Source organism: Pristiophorus japonicus, chromosome 6 (genome assembly GCF_044704955.1).
Source record: "Pristiophorus japonicus isolate sPriJap1 chromosome 6, sPriJap1.hap1, whole genome shotgun sequence".
Classification (NCBI taxonomy): Eukaryota; Metazoa; Chordata; class Chondrichthyes; family Pristiophoridae; genus Pristiophorus; species Pristiophorus japonicus.
The window spans coordinates 243,323,562-243,339,498 of NC_091982.1; the positions used below are offsets into that span (position 1 = coordinate 243,323,562).

Consider the following 15,937-nt stretch of genomic DNA (forward strand, 5'->3'; position numbering starts at 1 on the left):
TTCTCCCAGTCCTCAGGTTTGCTGCTTTTTCTGGCCAATTTATATGCCTCTTCCTTGGATTTAACACTATCCTTAATTTCCCGGGTTAGCCACGGTTGAGCCACCTTCCCCGTTTTATTTTTACTCCAGACAGGGATGTACAATTGAAGTTCATTCTTGTGATCTTTAAATGTTTGCCATTGCCTATCCACTGTCAACCCTTTAAGTATCACTCGCCAGTCTATTCTAGCTAAGTCACGTCTCAGTAACTTTCAAGTGGGAATTGGAAAAATACTTGAAAAGGAAACGATTTTCAGGGCTACAAGTAAAGAGCGGGGAGAGTGGGATTAATTCGATAGCTCTTTCGAAGAGCCAGCACAGGCACGATAAGACAAATGGCCTTCTGTGCCGTATCAATCTATGTAACAGCGAGCTTGCATTTTCACCAGCCTCGAGTAAATAAGTTTCTTCTGAATTCCTTGGTAAGTTTGCGGATTGGGAGGAAAAAGGACAATTTTTCCGTGAGGTGGCTTTTCAGTGCGTAGCGATTTATTAATAATTTAATAACTTTTTATATAGATGTTCTCTGAAAACCGCGCACTTTTTTTATACAAAAGAGAGTCCAGGTCCGCCAGCCTCGGTGCCCCCTCAATCCTCGGCTTCAGACTCCTCTTCGTCCTGGACGATTTGGAAGTAGCGGAGTTCGTAGCTTTCCTTGTCGGAGGCGACGACTCGCAGCCAGTCTCGCAAGTTGTTCTTCTTCAGGTACTTTTTGGTCAGGTACTTCAGGTACCTGAGGGAGAGAGCGAGAGAAGTCCGAGGTTAAAAACATGCCAACTCTTCAGTGGGTAGCACTCTCACCTGAGTCAGTACGTCATGGGTTCAAGTCCCACTCCAAAGACTTGAGCACTGAGCTGTACTGTCAGAGGTGCCGTCTTTCGGATGAGATGTTAAACTCCTTCTCTCCTCTCGGGTGCGCGGAAAAGATCCCACGGCCACTATTTCGAAGAAGAGCAGGGGAGTTATGCCCAGTATTTATCCCTCAATTATCACTAAAAACAGATGATCTGGTTATTTATTACATTGTTGTTTGTGGGAGCTGGCTGTGCACAAATTGGCTGCCACTTTTCCTGCATTACAACAGTGAGCACACTTCAAAAAGTACTTCACTGGCTGTAAAGCGCTTTGAGACGTCCTGAAAGAAGCTGTAGAAATGCGAGTCTTATTCTGCCTCTAGAGAAGGCTGTTCTGGAAGATGGGATGGAGATAGCCAGAGAGATCGTGAGTTTGGGAGTTCAGAGCGGTCGGGAGGTCTGAGGAGGAGGAGGCCCGAAGGTCGGTGAGGATTTCAATTCTGATGAGTCAGGAGGTCGGCAAGTGGGGAGGTCGATGAGTCGATAAGTTGGGAGGTCGGTGATCGGGAGGTCGGCAAGTCGGTAAGGCCTTGAGGTCGCTGAGTTGGGAGGTCGGAGAGTCGGTAGGCCCTATGAGGTCGCCGAGTCGGGAGTTCGGAGGTCGGTGAGGTGAGTTGAGTTGGTAAGAAGCTCTCTTTTCTCTATTTCGTTTTAAGTAGATTTTAAACTAGGTAAGGCTAACTAGAGGAATGGCACTGCAGCTCAGTCGCGTGGAGTGCACATCCCACGGCATGTGGGAAGTCCTGAATGCTTCGTGCAGCCTAGACAACCGTGTGCGCAGGTGTCGTCTCCAGCTTCAACTGCTCAAGCTCTGCGTCTAGAAGCTGGAGCAGTGGATCGAGTCAATAAGGTGCATCCGCGAGGCTGAGAACTACGTGGGTAGTCACCCCGCAGCTTAAAGGCGTGTAGGTAGAGGGGAAGTGGGTGAACACCAGGCATAGTAAGTGTGCTAGGCAGGTAGCACAGGAGTCCCCCGTGAGTCCATCTCGCTTTCAAACCAATATTCATTCCTGAGTATCAGTAAGGGCGATGGTGCCTCTGGGGAGTGCAGCCAGAGACAATTCCAAGGCACCACGGGTGGTTCAGCTGCGGAAGAGGGACGAAGAACAAAAGAGCCCTAGTGATAGGGGACTCTATAGTTAGGGGAACAGACAGGCATTTCTGCAGCCGTAGATGTGACTCCTGAATATGGTTTTGTGCATCCCTGGTGCCAGGGTCAAGGGTGTCACAGAACGGACACAGGGCATCCTGCAAGGTGGGGGTGGGGGTGGGGGGGGGGGGGGGGGTAGTAAACAGCGAGAGGTCTTGGTCCATATCAGGACCAATGATATCAGTAAAAAAGGGATGAGGTCCTACAGGAAGAATTCAGGGAGCTAGGAAGAAAATGAAAGGATAGGACCTCAAAGGTAGTAATCTCCGGGTTGCTACCGGTGCCATGTGCTAATGAGTATAAGAATAGGAGGATAGAGAGGATGAACACGTGGCTGGAAAGTTGGTGTAGGAGGGAGGGCTTTAAATTCTTGAGGCATTGGGACCGCTTCTGGGGGAGATGGGACCTGTACAAACCGGACGGGTTGCACCTCAACAGCGCTGGGACCAATATCCTCGCGGGTAGTTTTGCTAGTGCTGTTGGGGAGCGTTTAAACTAGCTTGGCGGGGGATGAGAACCTGAGAATGAATTCAAAAGGGAAGGAAGTAAAGCTGAAATTGGATAGCAAGAATCTAGAAAGCGAATCTGTAAGACAGAGGAAACAGAGTTTAGTATGTAGTAAGCAAGGAGGTCTTCCTGTGCTGAATGGTATATACTTTAATGCAAGGAGTATAGCAAATAAGGCGGATGAGCTAAGAGCACAGGTAGACACTTGGGAATATGACATTATAGCCATTCCAGAAACATGGCTGAAAGAGGGGCAGGTTTGACAGACCAATATTCCTGGCTACAGGATTTTTAGACAAGATAGAGAGGGGGGTAAAGGGGGGGGAGTTGCAGTACTGATTAAAGAAAATATTACAGCGACGAGGAGGGATGATATGTTAGAGAGATCATCAAATGAGGCCATATGAGTCGAATTGAAAAATAAAAAAGGAGTGATCACACTGCTGGGCATGTATTATAGACCCCCAAACAGTGGGAGGTATATAGAGGAGCAAATATGTAGACAAATTGCTGTGAAGTCCAAAATCCATAGGGTAGTAATAGTAGGGGATTTTAACTATCCAAATATTGATTGGGACAAATTTAGTGTGAAGGGTATAGAGGGTGCAAAATTCTTGAAATGCATTCAAGAGAACTTTTTTAGTCAGTATGTAGCAAGCCCAACACGAGGGAGGGCAGTCTTAGATTTAGTTTTGGGAGAATGAAGCTGGGCAGGCTGAAGGGGTATTGGTGGGAGAACACTTGGGTGCCAGTGACCATAATTCAGTCAGATTCAAGTTGGTTATGGATAAGGACAAGAAAAGTTCCAAATTGGGGAAAAGCTAATTTTGCTAAGTTAAGGAGTGATTTGGCCATGGTGGACTGGAAACAGCTACTTGAGGGTAAATCAGTGTCGGAACAGTGGGAGGCATTTAAGGAGGATATCTGGAAGGTTCAGGCCAAACATGTGCCCTTAAAGAAAAAGGTTCTGGAAAATAATTCTAGAGCCCCCTGGATATCTAGGGACTTACAGGGGAGGATTAAAAAAAAAGGGAAACATATGTCATATCAACAGCTAAATAATATAGAATCTTTAGAGGAATATAGAAAGTTAAAAGGCAAAATTAAAAAGGATATTAGGAATACTAAGAGAGAGCATGAAAAATTCTTGGCCAATAAAATTAAAGAAAATCCTAAAATGTTCTATGAATATATTAAGAGTAAGAGGGTAACTAAAGAAAGGATAGGGCCTAATAAAGACCATGAGCGCAATCTTTGTGTGGAGGCGGAAGATGTTGGGAAGGTTCTTAACGAATACTGTTTTCACAAAGGAAAGGGGCAATGCAGATATTGCTATTGAGGAATGTGATATTCTAGATGAAATAAATATAATGAGGGGGAAGTATCAAGGGGTTTAGCAGCTTTAAAAGTAGATAAGTCCCCGGATGAAATGCATCCTAGGCTGTTGAGCGAAGTAAAAGAGGAAATAGCAGAGGCCTTGACCATCATTTTCCAGTACTCTTTGGATCTGGGCATGGTGCCGGAGGATTGAAGGACTATTAATGTAGTATGCTTGTGTAAGAAGGGAGAAAGGGACAGGCCGACCTAACCTCAGTAGTGGGAAAATTATTGGAAAAAATCCTGAAAGACAGGATAAATCTGCATTTGAAAAGGCAAGGATTAATTAAGGACAGTCAGCATGGATTTGTTAAGGGAAGATCGTGTCTGACTAACCTGATTGAATTTTTTGAGGAGGTAACCAAGAGGGTCAATGAGGGTAGTGCATACGATGTATATATGACTTTAGCAAAGCTTTTGATAAGGTCCCACATGGTAGACTGGTCATGAAGGTTAAAGCCCATAGGATACAGGGCAAAGTGTCAAGTTAGATTTAAAATTGGCTTGGAGGAAGGGAGCAAATGGTAATGATTGATGGATGTTTTTCTGACTGGTAGGATGTTTCCAGTGGGGTTCCGCAGGGCTCAGTACTGGGACCCTTGCTTTTTGTGATACATATCAACGATTTAGATTTGAATACAGGGACCATGATTAAGAAGTTTGCATACAATACTAAAATTGGCTGTGTGGTTGATAATGAAGAGGAAAGTCATGGGATATCAATCTACTGGTCAGAGCAGTGGCAAATGGAATTTAATTCAGAGAAGTGTGAGGTGATGCACTTTGGGAGGGCTAATAAGGACAGAGTATACATATTAAGTGGTAGGCCACTTAATAGTGTAGATGAACAAAGGGGCCTTGGAGTGCTTGTCCACAGATCCCTGAAAGTAGGCCAGCTGGATAAGGTGGTTAAGAAGGCATACAGAATGCTTGCCTTTATTAGCCGACGCATAGAATATAAGAGCAGGGAGGTTATGCTTAAATTGTATAATACTTTGGTTAGGCCACAACTGGAGTATTGCATGCAGTTCTGGTCACCGTATTATAGGAAGGACGTGATTGCACTAGAGGGGGTGCAGAGTAGATTTACTAGAATGCTGCCTGGAATGGAGAATCTTAGTTATGAGGACAGATTGGATAGGCTGGGTTTGTTCTCATTGGAACAGAGAAGGTTGAGAGGAGACCTCTGAGGTGTACAAAATATTGAGAGGCTTGGACATAGTCGATAGTAAGGGTCTTTTTCCTTTTATGGAGGGGGTCTATTCCGAGGGAGCATAGTTTTAAGATGGTTGGGGGAAGGTTTAGAGGGGATTTGAGGGGGGTCTTCTTTATGCAGAGGGTTGTGGGGATCTGGAACGCGCTGTCTAGAAAAGTGGTGGATGCAGAAACTCTCACCACTTTTAAGAGATGTTTGGATGGGCACTTAAAGTGCAGTAACCTGCTGGCTTACGGACCTAGAGCTGATAATTGGGATTAGACTGGACGACCTTTTGTTGGACGGACTAGATATAATGTTAAGTACTGCAGGGAATAGAATACGGCCAGGGTGATGATCTGGATTAGTTTTGATCGCCTGGATGGGTCGGAGAGGAATTTTCCCAGATTTTTTTCTCCCTAAATTGGCCTGGGTTTTTAAATCTGTTTTTTGCCTCTCCCAGGAGATCACATGGCTCCGATTGGGGTGGAATGTAGAATGTTTTAGTATAAGGGATGTCGCAGTTGTGGTGAGATGGATTGATTGGGCTGGGTGCTCTTTGCCTTTCCGTCATTGTTCATAGGTTTATATGGCCCTTACGGCTAAGGGGACCAAGAGGTATGGAAAGAAAGCAGAAAAGGGGCACTGAGGGAATGATCAGCCATGGTCTTATTGAATGGTGGTGCAGGCTCGAAGGGCCTACTCCTGCACCTATTTTCAATGTTTCTATATGTAACCTTTAGGGCTGCTGACCAAGGGCCATGTGGCTTTGTCGGCCGGCACGGACACAATGGGCCGGAATGGCCTCCTTCTGCGCTGTAAATTTAGATGTTTCTATGATACAGCTGCACGGGGACTCAGTCACTCCCCGATACCTAAACCTATGGTTTGCATGCCAACCAAGGCGGGGAGTGCTGGCTGGTTATTCAGCCAAAGTAGACCTCACAGGTACGTCAAATCTTGCCCTCGCGTTGATGTCTGCACATTTACTCTTCCAACAGGGGTCAAGGTCTTTCTTTCCTCCCCCCCATCTCCACCAGTTAGCTCGGGGCATGGTGGCCAACTACAGCCTAAACAGCGCACAGCAGGACTCCGCAGTCAAGATTAGCCATGCCAGCTGCTTCCCCCGCTCCCCGAGGACCAGGACGCTGAAGCAAACAGTGACAATCTTCGATGCCGACCAGCCAGCAGAAACTGCCCTGGTCGACACACCTCAGTTAATCAAACCATTATCATCAACATAACATGCAGCGCCTTAACAAAAACCTCACTCATTATTCCAAAATTCCCAAATCACTTCTCTCTATCGGAACAGACGCCAAAAAGCCCTCATCAAATCCCAAGAGAGACACCTTCCACCTACTCGGATTTGATAGTAAATAAGGAGAAATCGTTTCCAGTGACAGGAGGGCGGTAACCAGAGGGGACAGAGTCAGGGTAATTGGCAAAAAAAACAGGGGGGACCTGAGGAATAACTTTTTACGCAGCGAGTTGCTGTGATCTGGAATGCACTGCCCGAAAGGGCGGTGGAAGCAGATTCAACAACAATTTTTACAAGGGATTTGAATAAATACTAGAAAAGGAAAACATTTGCAGGGCTTTGGAGAAAAGGCAGGGGTATGGGATTAATTGGATTGCTCTTTCAAAGAGCCTGCACAGACACGATGGGCCGAATGGCCTCTATCTGTCCTGTATAGTTATACCTGTATGATTCTACTCCTAGCTGAGGTGCAATTCCATAGCTAGCACCTACCTGCTAGCACCTCACCAAACTGGACATTGCCCAGACCAGAGCAGACTGGCTAATAAGCCACAGCTGCATCACAGATGTGCCCGATTTTGTTCTCACAATGTTCTATGAGCTAACGGAACTGTGTTTATTTTATACAAGAACATTTCATGATGTGGGCACCGCTAGCAATTATTGCCCATTCCCTAGTTGCCTGGAGAAGGTGGTGGTAGATAATCTTATTTCAATTTTTTTGGGGGTGCGCGCCCCTTTAACGGGCTGCACGGCCTATTCAAATTCTCGCGCATCCCTGTTTTTCCCATTTAAAAGCTGGTGCGTGGCCTGACGGGAACATTAGCGGTGCGCCTGCTCCCTTGAACCGCTGCAGTCCTCAATTTGACGGTATGAGGTTGGGAGTACAGCAGCAGGAGCTCTGACTGAATTATTTCCCCCCCCCACCACATACATGCCCCCAAACCCCAAGCACTGAGGCCAACAGCAGCACCAACAATCCAAGAATCATACGCAACGCGACGGATGCTCACCTCTTGGAGAACTGTTTGGCCGAGGTGACTGTGATCTTGTTTTTCAGACGCTCGATCTGGACCACGTTGCCCAGGTTTCCGGCCTTCCCCCCGACCTTCACTTTCTCCCGCAGGAACTGCTCCTGTTGTGGAAAACAGAACCATGGGACACTAGGGAAGGAGACCCTAGGCATGAACTAGGGACGGAAACCCTAGCCAAAACAACCAGTTAGCAGAGCAACAGGTACAGGGGAAACATAGAAAATAGGTGCAGGAACAGGCCATTCGGCCCTTCGAGCCTGCATCACCATCCAATATCATGGCTAATCATGCAACTTCAGTACCCCACTCCTGCTTTCTCTCCATACCCCCGATCCCTTTAGCCGTAAGGGCCACATCTCTAACTCCCTTTTGAATATATCCAATGAACTGGACTCAACAACTTTCTGTGGTAGAGAATTCCACAGGTTCACAATTCTCTGGGTGAAAAAGTTTCTCATCTCAGTCCGAGATGGCTTACCCTTTATCCATAGACTGTGACCCCCGGTTCTAGATTTCCCCAACATCAGGAACATTCTGCCTGCATCGAACCTTTTCAAATCCCGTCATAATTTTGTATATCTATGAGATCCCCTCTCATTCTTCTAAATTCCAGTGAATATAAGCCTAGTCGATCCAGTCTTTTGTCATATGTCAGTCCTGCCATCCCGGGAATCAGTCTGGTGAACCTTCGCTGCACTCCCTCAATAGCAAGAATGTCCTTCCTCAGATTAGGAGACCAAAACTGCACACAATACTCAAGGTGTGGTCTCACCAAGGCCCTGTACAACTTCTATGCTCCTTTACTCAAATCCTCTCACTATGAAGGCCAACATGCCATTTGCTTTTTTTTAACTGCCTGTTGTACCTGTATGCCTACTTTCAATGACTGATGTACCATGACACACAGGTCTCGTTGCACCTCCCCTTTTGCTAATCTGTCACTATTCAGATAATAATCTGCCTTCCTGTTTTTTCCAGCAAAGTGGATAACCTCACATTTATCCACATTATACTGCATCTGCCCAACTAACCTGTCCAAGTCACCCTGAAGCCTCTTAGCATCCTCCTCACAGCTCACACTGCCACCGAGCTTAGTGTCATCTGCAAACTTGGGAGATATTACATTCAATTCCTTCGTCTAAATCATTAATATATATTGTAAATAGCTGGGGTCCCAGCACTGAACCCTGCGGTACCCCACTAGTCACTGCCTGCCATTCTGAAAAGGACCCGTTTATTACCACTCTTTGCTTCATGTCTGCCAACCAGTTCTCTATCCACGTCAATACATTGCCCCCAATACGATGTGCCTTAATTTTGCACACTAATCTCTTGTGTGGGACCTTGTCAAAAGCCTTTTGAAAATCCAAATACACCACATCCACTGGTTCTCCCTAATCCACTCTATTAGTTACATACTCAAAAAATTCAAGAAGATTTGTCAAGCATGATTTGCCTTTCATAAATCCATGCTGACTTGGGAGGGAGAGGCAGTTAGTTCACTTCTGAAAGTTCAAGACACTCATAAGTTAGTTTACTCACTTCGCCTCAGAAACTGGTCAAGGACAAGACTAAATTCTGGGCACCCTCCTCAAAGGTTACGCTTGTCCAAAATCCCAAGCATTTCCTTATGTGCTCCTTAGGAATTTATCATGGAACCTCAGGGGACACTTTAAAAATTGCATCAGTGTTCCTTTTCATTTTAATTAATAAGCACATGGGATGTTTTCCTACATTAAAGACGCTATATAAAATATAAGTTAACTGGATAGTACAATGGCGGGGGGGTGGGGGAAACGGGATTGTCGGATCTCTCTGGGCGAATCAAGATGGGTACTGGACCAGCAGATCCAGTAAAAGCACCAATCAATTGGTCTATTAGCACCACTACGTCAACCAATGAGTTGCCGGACTTACGGCATGACTCACAGCAAACAGCCTATTTAAACAGGACACTACAGCAAACCGTGTGCAGAGTCTACTTAAACAGAGTCCTTCCGAACTACAGCAAACAGAATTCGTGACCGAAACTACAGTAAAGTCTCCCAATAAAAGCGGGGTGATTTCCCTGGCAAAATGTACGAGTTGAGGATAGTTGCACAATATGTTTAAAATCAATTCCATTCCATTCAGTTACAGCAGCGATTGACAGGGGAATTACCCAATTATCTCCATTCTGGTGGAATAGTGGTATCACTATATGCAGCCTTCATTTTATTAGGACCCTTTCACCTGCTCAATGCAGGCTGGGATTGCTGACCATCCTCATAACAATCCCCATTCCTTCGGTCACTTAGGCCCAGATTCAGCAAATGCCAGCGAGGCCAACAGTAGGGCTGCTACAACAACTTGTATTTATATAGCACCTTTAACGTACTAAAATATTCCAAGGCACTTCACAGGAGCGATGATCAAACAAAATCGGACACCGAGCAACACAAGATGTCATTCAGACAGTTCACCACAAGTTTGCTCAAAGAGGTAGGTTTTCAGGAGCGTCTTAAAGGAGAGAGGCGCGGAGAGATTTGGGGACCAGGCATAGCTTGGGGCCCAGGCAGCTGAATGCATGGCCGCCAATGGTGGAGCAAGGTACAGCCAATATAATCCCCATAGATAGAACTTATGTGGGGCTTCCCCACACCCAAACGCTGTTCAATGACCCACCCGAGTGCACTGACCCAGGCTTTGCCGCAATGCCCAATCGGCCCTCACAGGAAGAGTGGCCACTCGTGTGGGGTGAACATGGTGGCTTGGGTCTGAGCTGGAGTCAGCACCTCCGGGGGAGGGGAGAGGGGGGAGGGGAGAGGGGGGAGGGGAGAGGGGGGAGGGGAGAGGGGGGAGGGGAGAGGGGGGAGGGGAGAGGGGAGAGGGGGGAGGGGAGAGGGGGGAGGGGAGAGGGGGGAGGGGAGAGGGGGGAGGGGAGAGGGGGAGGGGAGAGGGGGGAGGGGAGAGGGGGGAGGGGAGTAAAAAGAGAGAAGAGGAACTGGAAAATAAAAAAGGGTTAAATTCCTTACAAAGTTGCCAGAGTCGAGGATGCCATCTTCTACTGGTTTGGCGAGGTTGAGCGTGAACCTCCACATCTGTTTCTTCTTGCCCTTAAGCAGCACTGACGACTTATTCTGGGGAGGGGGGCGGAAAGGAAGCCGTGAGGAAATGCAACAAATAGAATGGGGAGCCAGCAGCACCCAACAGCAGTCTGCCTCAACACCAAGATTAACACAGTTTGAGAACCACCGGAAACTCAACCCTCCACCAAACCCAGGGTTGGGGGGGGGGGGGGGGAATATTTATATATTAAAACATAAATATTTCACATAAAAGAAATATTAAGTATTTTACAAATTAATATTAAATGTTTCATTAAATTAATAAGAAATATTTCACAAATTAACTATTTCATATAAATTAACATTAAATATTTCACAAATTATTAAATATTTCAAATTAGTAAGAATTAAATATTTCACAAATTAACATTAAATATTTCACAAATTAGTAAGAAACATTAAATATTTAATATATGAATTCATAAAACATTAAATATTTCACACAAATTAATAAATATAATTCATGGGGAGAGGGGGGAAGTTTGGAGGAAGATTTATAAATTAAAACTTTGAATGATGATTTATATTTCCAATGACACAAGTTCATTAAGTGAAAATGTCAACATTGCAATGAGCTATTACTGCATTTAATTTCTAACAGTGCACAATTTGCTATATATTTCTAATTGCACACTGAGCAACGATTGAACATTGCTCACAGTCAGTGTGGGTGAGCCACGCTGGGATTTGGTCAGTTGGCCGCACAGCCTGGGCTCTCAGGTAGCGGGCCGGGCTGCCCAGCACCGGGGCGGAGGAGGGAGGGAGATGCCAGGTCGCTCTGCCGGGGTCTGGGGGCTGGGGGCTGAGGCGAATCCCCGCCTTCTCCTCACTCACCGACACCATACTGCTCTGCCGCTCCGCTGGGACCCAAAGGAGCGCCGCGCCGCCCGCCGCCGCTTTATATAGTCGGCTGCGTCCTGACGTCAGCGTGTCGTGCAGGCGGGGGCAACGCGTGGTGGTGCCGGCACGTGACGTGTGACGTCACTGTTGCCACGTGTTTTTGCTTCTCATTGCACCCAAAAGGTCTGATGTTGGCTGGACTTGAGAGAGCATGTTTCCACTTGTGGGTCATACATGTAACAATTGCAACAAATACTGCGGATGCTGGAAATCATAGAACGCTCACAGCACAGAAGGAGGTCATTCGGCCCGTCGATACCGTTCCAGCTCTTTGAAAAAGCTATCCACTTAGCCCCACTCATAGCATGGTTACAACAACTTGTATTTATATAGCGCCTTTAATGTAGTACAACGTCCTAAGGCGCTTCACAGGAGTGCATTTGACACCGAGCCAAATAAGAATACATTAGAGCAGGTGACCAAAAGCTTTGTCAAAGACGTAGGTTTTAAGGAACGTCTTAAAAGAAGAGCGATATAGAGGCGGAGAGATTTAGGCAGGGACTTTCAGACCTTAGGGCCGAGGCAGCTCAAGGCCCGGACACCAATGGTTGAGCGATTTTAATCGAGGATGCTCAAGAGGGCAGAATTAGAGGAGCGCAGCTATCTCGGGAGGTTGTGGGGCTGGAAGAAATTACAGAGATAGGGAGTGGCGAGGCCAAGGAGGGATTTAAAAACATGGATGAAAATTTTGAGATCAAAGCTTTGCTTAACGGGGAGCCAATGTAGGTCAGCGAGCACATGATGGGTGCTGGGTGAAGGCTGAGCGGGACTTGTTGCGAGTTAGGACATGGGCAGCCGAGTTTTGGATGAGTTCAAGTTTATAGAAGGTGGAAGATGGGAGGCCAGCCAGGACCGCATTGAAATAGTCAAGTCTAGAGGTTACAAAGGCATGGATGAGGGTTTCAACAGCGGATGAGCTGAAGCAAGGGCAAAGATGGGCGATGTTACAGATGTGATAATAGGCGGTCTTAGTTATGCTGCAGATATATGGTCAAAAGTACATTTCAGTACATATGACACCAAGGCTGCAAACAAGGCTGGTTTAGTCTCAGGCACATGTTGGAGAGAGGGATGGAGTCAGTGGCCAGGTGAAACAATGGCTTCAGTCTTCTCAATATTTAATAGAACATTTCAGAAATGGATGTCGGACAAGCAGTCTGTCGAAATCTCAACTCGCAATATACGACTCTGACACCTTCAGCTCTGGCAGATGTTCTTTTAATTTTACTTGCAGCAAGGGAAAAGTCTCACTCAATCAACGGCTAAGTGAAGACCTCCAAAATGGTACAGTTTCATGAGATATTTATACAGTAAAAACACAAGTTATGGCCTCTTGCTGTGTATTGGCTCCTTGCAGTCAGTGAATACAGATAAAGAGTTAATCACCACATCCTTGTCCTGACATGGTTCCTAAATGTCTCTTTTTGTCAGGGTTATTAGTTGGCCAGTCAGCCATTACTCGATGAGAGTGTGATAATGTGCTATTACCGGCATTGCATTGTGTCAGGATTGTCCAGTTTCCCGGTCAGTTATCTTTTTGCATGAAAGGGATGAGTTCTGTATAAGAGATAATGGCTGGTAGTTTGAGTATCTCAAAGGGGGGGGGGGGGGCGGAGAATGCAACTGGTGCTGCATGGGCAATACAGGAGAGCACCAGGGGTGGTACTTGTCTCAGCAGGACAGTCTCCATGCTGTCTGGTGGCTATTAATCAGCTATTAGTCGTTTCAAGCCAGGTTTAGCTGTTTATGCAAACAGTCTGTCAGTTGCAGAAATTTCTAGAAGGACCAGGACTCCATTTTGTTTTATATCAACAAGGGTACAAAATACAGTGTGATACAGCTTAGATAAAATACATTTCCACAAGTCTAACAATTTAGAGACAGTGGAGGGGTCGAGAGATGTGGTAGTGAGGTAGAGCTGGGTGTCATCAGCGTACATGCGGAAAATGACGCTGTGTTTTTGGATGATGTCGCCAAGGGGCAACATGTAGATGAGAAATAGGAGGGGGCCAAGGACAGATCCTTGGGGGACACCAGAGGTAACGATGCGGGGGTGGGAAAAGAAGCCATTGCAGGTGATTCTCTGGCTACAATTAGATAGATAAGAATGGAACCAGGCGAGTGCAGTCCCACCCAGCTGGACAACGGTGGAAAAATGTTGGAGAAGGATGGAGTGGTCAACCGTGTCAAAGGCTGCAGACAAATCAAAAAGGACGAGGATGGATGTTGTCATTGAGAACCGTTAACAATGTCAGCTAACATGGGAACCAGAAAAGGAGGTGGGAATAGGGTCGCGGGAGCAGGAAGTGGGTCTCATGGACAAGATGAGTTTGGAGAGGTCATGAGGGCAGATTGGAGAAAGATATGAGGTCAGGGCTAGGGCAGGGGGATCCTTACAGGAAGTTTGGCCCGGTGGGCTAGGGGAAGGAAGGGAAGTGGCAGAGGCAGCTGAACGGATGGTCTCGATCCTAGAGACAAGGAAGTCCATGAGCTCCTCACACTTGTTGACGGAGGTGAGGGTGGAGGAGACAGGGGAGAGGGCTTTAAGAAGACAGTTAGCAGTGGAGAATAGAAGCCGGGGTTTATCTTTGCATTCCAGAATGATTTTGGAATAATGAGCAATTTTGGCAGATGAGAGCATGATCCCATAATGCTTTATGTGGTCCAGCGAGATCTGGTGGTGAAAGGCCAAACCAATTGTCCGTTCAAGTCTGCGTCCCTTGAATGTAAGGGAGTGAAGATCAAGGCTGTACCAGGGGGAACAGCCAAGGTGAAAGAGAGTAATTGTTTTAATAGGGACTAGGGCATCAAAGGTGGTGGTGAGGGTGTGACTGAGCAGATCAATAGTTGCAGAAATGTCATGGTGAATGGAGGGCCAAAGCCTGGACAGTTTGGAGTTGATAAGTGCAGTTGTAAGAGAGTTGGGAGAATTATTTCCAGGGGCGGACACAGAAGGAGGTAGGGTTGTAGAGGTGGTGGGAGGGGATGTGGGTGGAGAGCGACACGAGGAGGTGATCAGAGATGGCGTTATCTGCGATTTGCACGACGGGAGTAGCGAGACAATGAGAGATGGCAAGGACGAGGGGATTGCCGTGAATATGGGGTGAGGAATTTACATGGAGGGAGAGATTAAGGGAGGATAGGAGGGTAGTGAAATCAGAGGAGAAAGGGTATGGTGAATTGAGATGGAGGTTAAAATCTCCGAGGATGAGAAGTTATTTGATGCAGAGGCTGAGGAAGGAAAGCAGTGAAGATATCTCGGCAATAAAATCTTCATGGTACTTGGGTGGGTGGTACAGAACGAGAATTTTAAATGAGGTGAGAGGGATGGAACAGGGTGAGATGCTCAAAGGAGAAGAAAGTGCCAGAGGAGTAGTGAGACAGACCAAGGTGTGATTTGGTGATGAGAACCACACCGCCGCCACGGCGGTCTGAGCGGGGAAAGTGGTGAAAGATATATAAAAACAGAAAATGCTGAAATCTCAGCGGGTCAGGCAGCATCTGTGGAAAGAGAAATAGAGTTATCGTTTCAGGTCGATGGTAGAAAGTATAGCCAGGCGGGGAGACTTCATTTAAGGGAAAGGTGTTATCACCCCTCAACCAACTTGCTGTCAGGACCATGATGTCGATGCAATCATCCACGATAAGCTCATGGATGGGAAGGACCTTGTTCACAAGTGAACGGACGTTTTGGAGGGGGATGCAGAGAGGGTCGGTGGTGACTTCCCCACTGCCAGCGTCCACAGGATCAGTGCTGGGGGGGGGGGGGGGTGTGAGTTGGACGGGGAGGAGATTGGCAAGATTAGCCCCTAGTGGGTATGCCAGGTAGGAAGGTCGGTGAGAGAGTAAGATGGAACAGTTGAGGTTGCTGCTCGTAAGAAGGCAGCGATGAGTGCCTCGATGGGCTCTGTGTAGGATGCCAAGAGAGGCACAGAGGGAAGCTGTAGGCTTATCTAGGAGAGAGTCAAGCCTGGGACGATGGCAGCAGAGTAGGAAGGTTGAAGAGTAATGAAGGATTGGGGTAGGGATTTGGGAGGGCAGAGTAGCCGAGAGAAGAGAGATGAAAGGAGGCATGACGACAGGAGAGAATGGTCAGAGAGGGATCGAGAGAAAAGGAAAAGAGGAAAAAGTGGCAAAGTTTGGCAGGGAACCGCCTCTTCTTGGCTTGTTAGAAATGGCAGCAGCCTTTGAGTGAGTGAGTGACTAGGGGATGGCAGGGTGTCAACTGTTCGCAGCAGTGAAACTGAAGGGTGGCGGCAGGAGCAAGCACCATTTTTAAATTAGCACGAGCGGCCCGGGCCCAAATAGCATCCTGGGCATGGGGCGTACCTGGGCCTATCGAGCAACCTCCGCGGGAGGGCGGGATGTGTGGCCCAAAGATCACCCCTTGGCTCCATGCTACAACACAGGAATTAGCGTGGGATTATGGAGCGAGGGCAGATAGCCCGTGTAAGTACCTGCATCCGCCGCTACCTCCCGGAACCATCGGTTGAAGAGCGCTTGGCATAATCCG

At 47.1% G+C, this 15,937-nt stretch overlaps 1 protein-coding gene across 2 annotated transcripts; it reads right to left on the reverse strand.

Annotated features, from left to right (window-relative positions):
* Window positions 1-506: 506 nt before the first annotated feature.
* Window positions 507-11,473, reverse strand: LOC139265434 (ribosomal protein eL22-like). 2 transcript variants are annotated; one of them, XM_070882437.1, is made up of 4 exons: window positions 11,359-11,473; window positions 10,432-10,536; window positions 7,397-7,518; window positions 507-772 (listed from the first exon to the last, which is right to left on the reverse strand). In XM_070882437.1, the coding sequence occupies exons 1-4, from the start codon at window positions 11,365-11,367 to the stop codon at window positions 628-630; spliced, it is 381 nt and encodes a 126-aa protein (XP_070738538.1). In that variant the 5' UTR covers window positions 11,368-11,473; the 3' UTR covers window positions 507-627. The 2 variants fall into 2 exon arrangements, with proteins under 2 accessions (XP_070738538.1, XP_070738539.1); XM_070882438.1 differs by lacking the exon at window positions 11,359-11,473 and having other exon boundaries at window positions 7,397-7,587; window positions 10,432-10,518.
* Window positions 11,474-15,937: the final 4,464 nt, after the last annotated feature.